The sequence below is a fragment of the Acipenser ruthenus genome, chromosome 2 (assembly GCF_902713425.1).
Source record: "Acipenser ruthenus chromosome 2, fAciRut3.2 maternal haplotype, whole genome shotgun sequence".
NCBI classification, from domain to species: Eukaryota; Metazoa; Chordata; class Actinopteri; order Acipenseriformes; family Acipenseridae; genus Acipenser; species Acipenser ruthenus.
Genome location: NC_081190.1, coordinates 14,911,091 through 14,920,534, shown reverse-complemented (window position 1 = coordinate 14,920,534; position 9,444 = coordinate 14,911,091). Strand labels below are relative to the sequence as shown.

Sequence of the window (9,444 nt, the reverse complement as noted above, 5' to 3'; positions counted from 1 at the left end):
TTACAGACAGCATTACAAAGCGTAGTTGAAGGCAAACAGTGAAAATACATTCAAAATGAAGAAGATGAAAGCAGTAAGCCTTGACAAACTTATTGAAGACTTCTCCTTGTTAGAGCAGGTAAGGTTAAGGAAAATAACCTAAGTTAAGTTTAAAGTTTAATTTTAAGCATATAAATTAATCAATAGATGTTTAATTTGCGAAAACCTAATTGCCCGACCTTGTTACATTCTACGACACATAGATTAGGTAATCCCAGTCACTTCAACCTTTCATTATTAAACTTTATTTGTTATGCAGAAAATAACAGAACTTCAAGGAAAGAACAATATATTGGATATAAAACTAGATGAAGCCAGCAGACTGCTGAAGTTGGGCCAAACTAAAGAGACTTGTATGAAGGAAGGTAGGTGACAAAATAGTAATCAACAACAGCAGGAAAAAAAACAACATATGACATTCTCTCTAGTAGCTAACTATATGCCCACGCTGAGAATTTCTATCTGTAAACAAACTTATATTAAAGTATAGATGCCTATTGTTTGAAGTAACACATGGAGACTGACTAGATCATATTTATGAGTGGTTTGTTCTTGTTGGGCTTGAATTCCTAATTGGGAACAAGGAGGCCTACACCAGTAAAGGATTGTTAAATTGCATGTTTATTATTATTATTTTTTTCTATACTAAAATAGTTGTCATTAACAACAATAAAAACACAATATACACGTAGTACCTGTAAGTAAGTACTGTCATTCAAAGTATCCTAAACATTCTCAAGTCTTAAAGACTGGAGAATACACTTTTAAAATATAGTCATTTTGTATTTATAGAATCTACCAAAGACCAGGCATACCAAACAAAAGCTCAGCCACTTACTAAGAGAATACTTTCTCTTGTAAAACAGTAATAAAATAAATCAAGACATAGGTTTGCTGTTTTCATTTCAGAATGTGCTACTCTTCAGGCAACAATAAAAGGACTTCAGGAAACAATACAAACCCAGTGTGACTTACGAGGTGAGGTTGGGAATATTACTTTTTTTTTTTCTTTTTCAAACATCTGAAATAAACTAGTTTATGTAGATAAAACATTTACATTGGTCATGTTTTTATGCAGTGTGACAACAGCCTCCCAGCGATTTTAGGCAATGTCTAATCTATCTGCACTTTGTCATGCATTGTAGCATGGAATGGCAGTAAAATCTATTAATTGTTCAGTAATTACTGGACCCCAGTTTTATCGTGCTGATAACGTTTTAGTAAAATTTCTAGTTCTTTTACATTTTTCATTTACTTTTTAATTCAGGATATGTAAATATTTAAAATACAAAGCAATAGACAAAGGGTATTATTCTGGTACCCCCTCTGTAGGTCACATTGCAGCCAGACCATTGGAGTGAGTTTGAACTACAACACTTGACCTGATGAGGTGCCAGGAAGCAGCAAGTCTTTGTCTTTAGTGTTGTCTTTGAGATAGCTGCACATTCCAAATTCAAATATAAAATACAAGCAAAGAACCAAAAGATATTCAACACAATTAGTGGGGGACATTGTTACTGCTAAATGTTAATACATGTTACAATCTATGTTGGCATTTAAAGTCCTTTTTTTTTGTAGATGAAAATGAAGAGTTAAAGAAGAACACTCGTACTTACGAAGAAAAAAATAAAATTAAGGAGCAGGTGCAGTTTTCTTTTTTATTTAAACTTCCATACATCGATCTATAAATATGTGGGTTTTTTAATTAGCTGTTCTATTGGAAATCATCAAACCCACTGTGGGGAAGAACTTACTGGTGCACACCCCTAGTGCACCCCTGGCATAGTGGTCACTTTTATACTGGCTGCATTACAGAAATTCACCTTGCCCAGGGTTAATCAGATACTGCTTCAAGGTTAACTATGTGGGTAACTTGTTAAACATGCAACACATTCATCAGCTCAGGAATATTAATTCATGATGATTAAGAATACATGTAATGTGATAATAAATACATTATAAATACATACTAATAAACATTATACAGATTCAGAGCATATAAAGTATTCCTTTAAAGTATGGTTACCATAAACAAATGTGTTTTTTATTTGAGTCTACAGCACTATCAGAAATACAAAAAGGTTTTATTGCTATTTTATCAGTTGTATGTTACATTTTTGTTCAGAATTCTTGTTTGTAGTGTTTTTGAAATCTAAAGGTCTAGACAGAAGCAATGCTTCTAAATGTGTACAGTTTGTGGTATTTGGATATTATCACACATTTATCTCTTTCAACTAAAATGTTCTCTAATTTAGTAGTACATTGGTTAGGTTTTTGTTAAAAGTTAAGTATACAGTGTCTATCAAATCATAAAGTGGATGTGCTTGGATCACATTGATGAATAATAATGGCAGCATGAAAAAAGGAGAACGCGTATTTTTGATATGATCTGCAAGTATAAAGATTAAAATGAAATATTAAAATGAAAATGTATTGAATTCTATGGAAATATATGGGTGAATACTGTAGAAAGAATATGTGAGAGATAAAGAATGAGTTAAATGATGTGTGAGGTGTACAGTGAGGGTGAGATTTCAGTACAGTTAGCTTGGAGGTGCCGTTATTTATACCAGGAAATTATGACCTGGACTTAAACCTTAAGAAATATTTTGCAAATGTTTTCAATACGCTGTTTGTGTATGCATATTTCTAATGATATAATAAACATCTGATAAAAACAATTCAATTTCAATGTATGGTCTGAACACAGGCGCATACAAGTCATGTTGAGAGAATAATGATGGAGATGAAGGCCATGCAGCAGGACCACAAAACTGAGCTTGCTGAGGTTCAATCTGACATGAGAAGAAAATGTAGGTTGGTTTCCTGAATGTTATTTAATATCAATAATTAGTAAAAGTACTTACCGATGGACACGTATGATGCTTGTAAAACATTAGCAGATGCTACAAGAGTTTACCTGTCGTTTTGGCATCTTAGACAACCAAAAGTTCCAAGTCTTATTCAGGGTCCTTTTGTTAGGTTGGATGTGTTTTACTATTTCACAATTAACAAGAAATACAGTATATATTCTGACAGAGGAAGCAAGACACATTGCAGTCCCAGCAAAATTGGTAAAGCTCTTCTGCACATCATTTTTTAACAGCTGAGATGAAAGAAACAGAGTTGAAAGATGCCATTGTGAGAAAAGAAGCTGAAATTCAGGCAATGAAAAAGCAGCTGAAGGATCAAGAAAGGGAGAAACAGAGTGAAATAATTAAACTGCAAATGGAGGTGAAATCAACTACACTACACATATTAGAAAATGCTATTTTTTATTTGATTCTATTTAACATAACTAATTGTGTCTGAGATGATAAGGACCCTCTGTATATGTGTGCTCTGTGCCACTGGTTCTGTATTGGTCAAACTTCTCTGTAGTACAAAACTAGTATGTGTTGCTAATTAGAGACCATTTTTTACACCTCTGTTTGCTTTAAAGTAATATTGAAATTGCTTTGTTAAATACTAATTAATACAGTTATTTCCTTTTACTTTGCTATTCAGTTTAATGCAAAGCTGGCAAGAATTCAGAGCACCTCAGTGAAAGCCCAGCATCAAGATCCCTCCATCCTAGCACAGAACATTTTCAAAAGGGTAAGTTTTAAATTTATTTATTTATTTTTTTGAACTTTCGAGGGTAAATTATTTTACCCCATTTCATTCCACAATTAAGAATGTGCAATTCTGTTCCTTCATCACAGCAACTCCCCACAGAAGCTCAGGAGCTCGACATCAGATGTGCAAGCTGTAGGTAATTGATGACATTTGAAAAGGCAGCAGTTACAGTTTCTTTTTTATTTTACAGAAACTGCAGTTTCTGCAAGAGGAGAAGAATAGAGAGACTGAAGCCTTGCGCAGAACGATCAAAGAGCTGGAGCAACAGCTCAACAGCCCTCATGATTCTCGCCTGAAACGCAGACGGTTTTAATCCAAGACATTTAGAAAACAAAATCGGCTAGAGACCATCCTCCACAACTTCCAAACCCCTTGCTTATATCTTTAAAGCATATAAACTATTACCTAGTAAAAAGTATTATAGAAAAATGACATAGACCACTTTCAATTAAAAAAAGATTTATTGAAACATTCAAAACAAGCTTTTTCAGCGACAGTCTACTGATACACTTTTCAACATTCTTGTTTGTTAGCATTAACTGTACAGATTATCAGATATTCTAGGAGTATTTGTTTGCCTAGAAACCTTCATTAAGTATGGAGAATGCATTCAAACAACACCTACACATTCTTTTCTTTAACTGTTGCTTCAGCTCAACATACATTTTTTACAATAATAAAACAGCAATATTAGATTTATTTGTCTTTCTTTTAACATATTGGGTCCTATACACAAAACTTAACTTGTGAGTTATTTAAAGAAGCTTTTTATATTCAATAAACTGTTTTAGGCTGTAAGTTAAATATAGTCGAAAACATTTATTAATGTATCAAAAACAGATTATTTAAAAAGGCATTCTGTAAACAGCTCATGAGTTAAACTATATGAATAGGTCCCATTGTTCCACAGACTTTTTGTAGCACAGGTGAGAAAGTTTAATACAGTTCATCACATTACTGGGCTGTATCTGTGCTTTAGTAACATTTTAGAATCAGAAATAAAACTATTTTTTTTCCTCCAGAATTTAGGATTTGAAGATGTAAAACAATAATAAAAACAATCTAAGCCTGTTCATTCACCATTCAAATGTTTGCACCTATATTTATACATATTGTGCCAATATATTGGCTGATTTTTGGGACTGTTCTCATACTCTTTCATGTTAAACTTAATTAGTATGTCTCTTGTATATTTCCCCCGCTCTCATTTGCCTGGCTTCAAACATGCGCTCCTAGTGCTTAGTTTATGCACATGTCATCATTTAAGAAAATAGAACATTTAGGGAGAAAAGTAACAAGATACATATTCTAACCAGATAGCCCATACTAGTTGGTAAGAAGTGAAAATAGGTCCTACCCCTAACAGTGACAAGAAGATTGGTGTTCTACAGGCACTGCTGCTCTATGGGATGGGATTCAATAGACAATGCAATACAAATTCTATGGAATTAAGTAGAACACCTGGACAAGGATGTTGTTTGTCTCAGGGCAATATCACATTGTTCCCTGTGTGGGAACATTTACTGCTCTTGGTTCTGTCACTGTCAGGTGTTTAACCCTTGTGGTCACTTTCAGGGGCTTTTGCTTTCTACTGGCTGCTCCTGCTGACCTGCTGCTGTTGACAGCTGTCAAGAGGAAGAGGGCAAGCGTCACTGTCAGGTTTCCCTGACCTGATACTCGCCCTGATACCCTTGTCACTGTCAGGAAGCCGGAAGCTTTTCCTTGCAGTGTCAGAGGTTTGCCTTTTCAGAGGCCTCGCTGTTGAACAGCTGACGTCAGTGTCAGCATCAGCTGAAAGAAGCAAGGTCAGATGCCCCTTGCTGCAACTCTCACTTGTACTGATTTTTTCATGTGACTAGCTCTTTCTTTCAAGGTCTCTGCAGAAAAAAAGGGATGTCCACAACCTGCTGCTGGGACAAGTCCCTATGATTCTGGGAGAATCTTTGTGTTTGGTGACTCTGCCCACGGCGGTGGCCATGCTGTCTGCCGTGGGAGTGATCGTGGCCATGCTGTCTGCCGTGGGAGTGATCGTGGCCATGCTGTCTGCCGTGGGAATGATCGTGGCCCCCATCTCTGCTGTGCTCGTGGTCATGGCTGTGGTGTCTGCCAAGATTTTCAGTGGCCTCTTCTGGCTTCTCTGTTGCCATCACAGTGTTGTTACACACTGGTATGTCATCAGGGCTCTATAAAGAAAAAAATGTTTATTATTTAGTTATTTATTTATTTTTAAGTGCTTTAAATAAAGTTTAGGAAAAATAACTAACAAATATAATGTTGATTGTGCATAAAAGTGAAACAAGCTATATGGAATAATTTATTTTGAAATAGCATTACATTTAAAAAAAGAAAGCTTGCAGCACTTAATCTGGTTAGTGCTGCTGTTTGGCTGACAGCAACAATGCATGTAACCAGGATGTGCAGGTTACTTTTTATGTTTACTAATGACTGATGAACAGGTAACTTTATGTTTACTACTGCCATTGATTGTAATGACATTTTTATTTCAGGGGAACATTTGTCATTTTTTGGAGGTTGTGGTTTTTACTAAAATGTTTTGCTTGAGAACTGGTCTATAGCGAGATAAAATCACCTCAAATGAACAGTTTCCACAGATGCTATTACAGTATGCTTGTATGATTGATTTCTCCACATGCGGAAAGGTAAGTATCGAATAAGGCAAACCAAGGTGGGAAGTCAGACGGCCACATCTGAAACAAAGTAACAAGAGATCAATTTAAAATGATTTACCTATAATTGATATTGACATCCTTCCCTACACTCCAGAATTGCTAACTGTGAGCCCAGGACAAATGAATGTAAAACCTTTGTGAATCCACCCAGACCATTTAGGTTTTCTATATCGCTTTACCTCCAACAACAACAAAATACTTTTTTTTCTCCAACAAAATAAGAGTTTCCAAGAATTTGCATCCAGATGACATAACGCATAATGCTGAAGAAGAAAAAGATGGAACATACAAACCTGTCATAGATGAGGAAGTCATCTTTATCACCAGACAGGAGTTTCCAGACGTCTTCCTGGAGGTTGTCATGATTATACACAGGGATATTCACAGAAACCTTATTCCTGAGAAGGGGATACATATGACGAGACTTGTGATCCTGGGAATTCACAATCATGTAGGATATGTTGTTCAGGCCCCGCTGCTCTAACTTCAGACGCAGGTCATCTATTCTGGGAAGCAAGAAGAGCAGAAAAAAAGATAAATCAGCACCAGTAAGGTATTGCCCCATTTCACTTTTTTTTTTTTTTTTTACATACAGGAATTTTTTTATATTTTGGTGTAACAACATGGTATATAAATCCCCTTTCTTCCTTTTCTTTTTAGCAGTTAACTAGAAGTTTTGGATATTTGCAAGGCTATATCGAAATAGTTTCTAAAAGTAGGTAGATGATATACAGAACTTTACAATCAAATCTTACCCACCCTCCCGAAAAAATGTTGAGCCCGACACCTTATTGCTTCCTTAGGTATACAAAGGAGGGAAAGCTGTTTATAAACTTAACCTTGAATACAAGCACTGGGAGGTGCTTATATTGGCTCTAGTCATAGCCCTGCAATTACTGGTCCATGGTCTGTATTTGGAATTTTAAACCCTAATGCCAAGCAGGTGTAGCAGAACCAAGGCTGTAGTTTATAAATCTCACTGAAGTTCAGCAAGTATGTAAATCCAGCAACACATATAGTTGTTTTAAAATTAGTTTTAGTTTTGTCTCACTCTTATGTACACATGTAAATAAAATGTATTGAGAAGACAAGCAAGTGCATGTCAGGAATCAAAGCCAGCAAGGTACCGGGGGAACGACAGTTCTTTCTCTTTCTCAAAGTGGCTTATTCCTGACAATGAGAGCATGGAGTGCAGCTTTATTATTATCTTTATTTTTTTGTTTTTGTTTCTCCCAGAATAAACCTTCAGTTCAAAAACTCCCATGTCTGTGCAGTGGCTGATTTCCTAAAACAAAAAATTACACGACGCAGAGCTTCAGTCAAGAAAAGTGCTACAGTAGACCAGAGTAGAGCTTGTGTAGTATGACCCGCTACACAGGCTAGTGACTTTTAGTTTTCTGGTGGGATATACATAATGTAGTTACCTGGATGCCTGCACCAAACAGAAAGGTCAGCTAGCCTGGAGGAGCGCCACCACTGTCACTTGTCCCAGTGACTGCAGCATAGGGCTCTCCTTTCTGATGGTCCAGTCTGGGGGCTTCTTACAGTGGCTGCCTTCGCCTTCACTCTCTGGCCTGCCGCTGGGCAGAAGGGAGAGGGCCAGGACCAGGCTCAGTCCTGTCCACATCGCTGCAATGGATTTCAGCTACAAACCACAGGACAGGTGAAGAGAGATCTTTTTAAAAGCTGATAGGAAATGTACCCTGCTAAGAGTTAATGGTCCATATTGCAAAAAGCATTTACTCAAGTCTTAAATTAACTACATTAAGTGAAAAAATGCATGTTAATATTACCAATTGAGAAACAAATAACATAATGGTGCTTGGGAGACCTTATATTACCTAGTTGTTTGGTTGTAGCTTTGTCATATTAACAGGTGTTTTTCTCCATCCAAAAAAAATAGGAGTTAATTAAAGCCTGGAGTAAATGCTTTGAAAATATAGACCAGTGTGCAGTGCAAGGTTGAACAGATTTTCATCACTTACACTGCATGATGAACCATGCAGGCTGATTCTTCATATGGATGAAACGAGGTACAAACTCTGCAATGTTTTGCAAACTAAAAAATGTATAAATTATTGTTTTGAACAATTAGTTCTCCATTTGTTGGCTACCTCATGAAACATAAATGCAGCTTTAAATTGATCATATAAAAGACAAAATAGCATTAGCTGACCTAAATACAAACCCAACCATTTCAACTAAATATGATTATGTAACATTTCTAACGTAACAGAATTTGTTATTAAACTACAACCCCCCCCCCCCCCCCCCCCCCCCCCTCACCAAAGATGAAAAAACATAAGTAGCAAAGCACCATAGCAGGAAGAGCTGGGGATACATACTCCTGGTAATTCAGGCTTATTATCAAAGAATTACTGGGAATGAAAACTTAAGACTTATTCAATACAAGATCACCAATAGAGTGTATTTTACAAGATCTAAGCTCTAAATTTGTTCCTGGTACAGGACCCAAAACGCCAGAAATGCAATATTCAAAATGTGACTCTCATACATGCTTTTTGAGCTTGTACAAAAATTATTTAAATATTAAATGATCTTCTGTTATTATAATCATAAATTATATTTTGGACACATTTATTAAAGTGATTAAAACAGAAACACACCCTTTGGAAACATGTTGTTTTTATAGGATTTACAAAGCTTGTACACATTTACTTCTTGATTAAGAAACTACATATATTACAATAACACTCAAACTAGAAAAGACACAACAAAAAACGGTTTAAAATATATGGCTTACATTCTCTGTAGTTCTTCAGTTCTTTGCCTCTGTCCTCAGTCCTCTTAATAAACACCCTCCTGCTGCTCTCTGCTATTTATACCCCAGTTGTTTTTCCAACTTGGATTTGGGGCAAAGTTCACTCAGTTTTATCTTCGTGTACTTTGGCAAGCTTACAAGAGTGCAAAACTTATTTTGTTTTTGGCAAAGAAACCGACCATCATAAAAAATAAAAGATACAAAAAAATAAATGTTTTTGTTTTTTAATAAAATATCAATTTTCACCCTCTTAACTTCAGAATGGTACATTCCAAGTAGGGACCAGCTGCAGAATCATGCTTTTTCATGATTTGT

General features: G+C 35.8%; 2 protein-coding genes across 2 annotated transcripts; one reads left to right on the top strand and one right to left on the bottom strand.

Moving 5' to 3' along the window:
* LOC117404123 (coiled-coil domain-containing protein 152-like) lies at positions 1–4,352 on the top strand. Its single transcript, XM_034006870.3, has 8 exons — positions 1–118; positions 299–404; positions 949–1,017; positions 1,618–1,682; positions 2,750–2,852; positions 3,146–3,273; positions 3,547–3,636; positions 3,848–4,352. Exons 1-8 carry the CDS (start codon positions 56–58, stop codon positions 3,968–3,970), a joined length of 747 nt encoding a protein of 248 aa, XP_033862761.3. The 5' UTR covers positions 1–55; the 3' UTR covers positions 3,971–4,352.
* LOC117404122 (selenoprotein P-like) lies at positions 4,100–9,252 on the bottom strand. Its single transcript, XM_034006868.3, has 5 exons — positions 9,112–9,252; positions 7,772–7,992; positions 6,641–6,853; positions 6,248–6,365; positions 4,100–5,840 (listed from the first exon to the last, which is right to left on the bottom strand). Exons 2-5 carry the CDS (start codon positions 7,972–7,974, stop codon positions 5,526–5,528), a joined length of 849 nt encoding a protein of 282 aa, XP_033862759.3. The 5' UTR covers positions 7,975–7,992; positions 9,112–9,252; the 3' UTR covers positions 4,100–5,525.
* Positions 9,253–9,444: the final 192 nt, after the last annotated feature.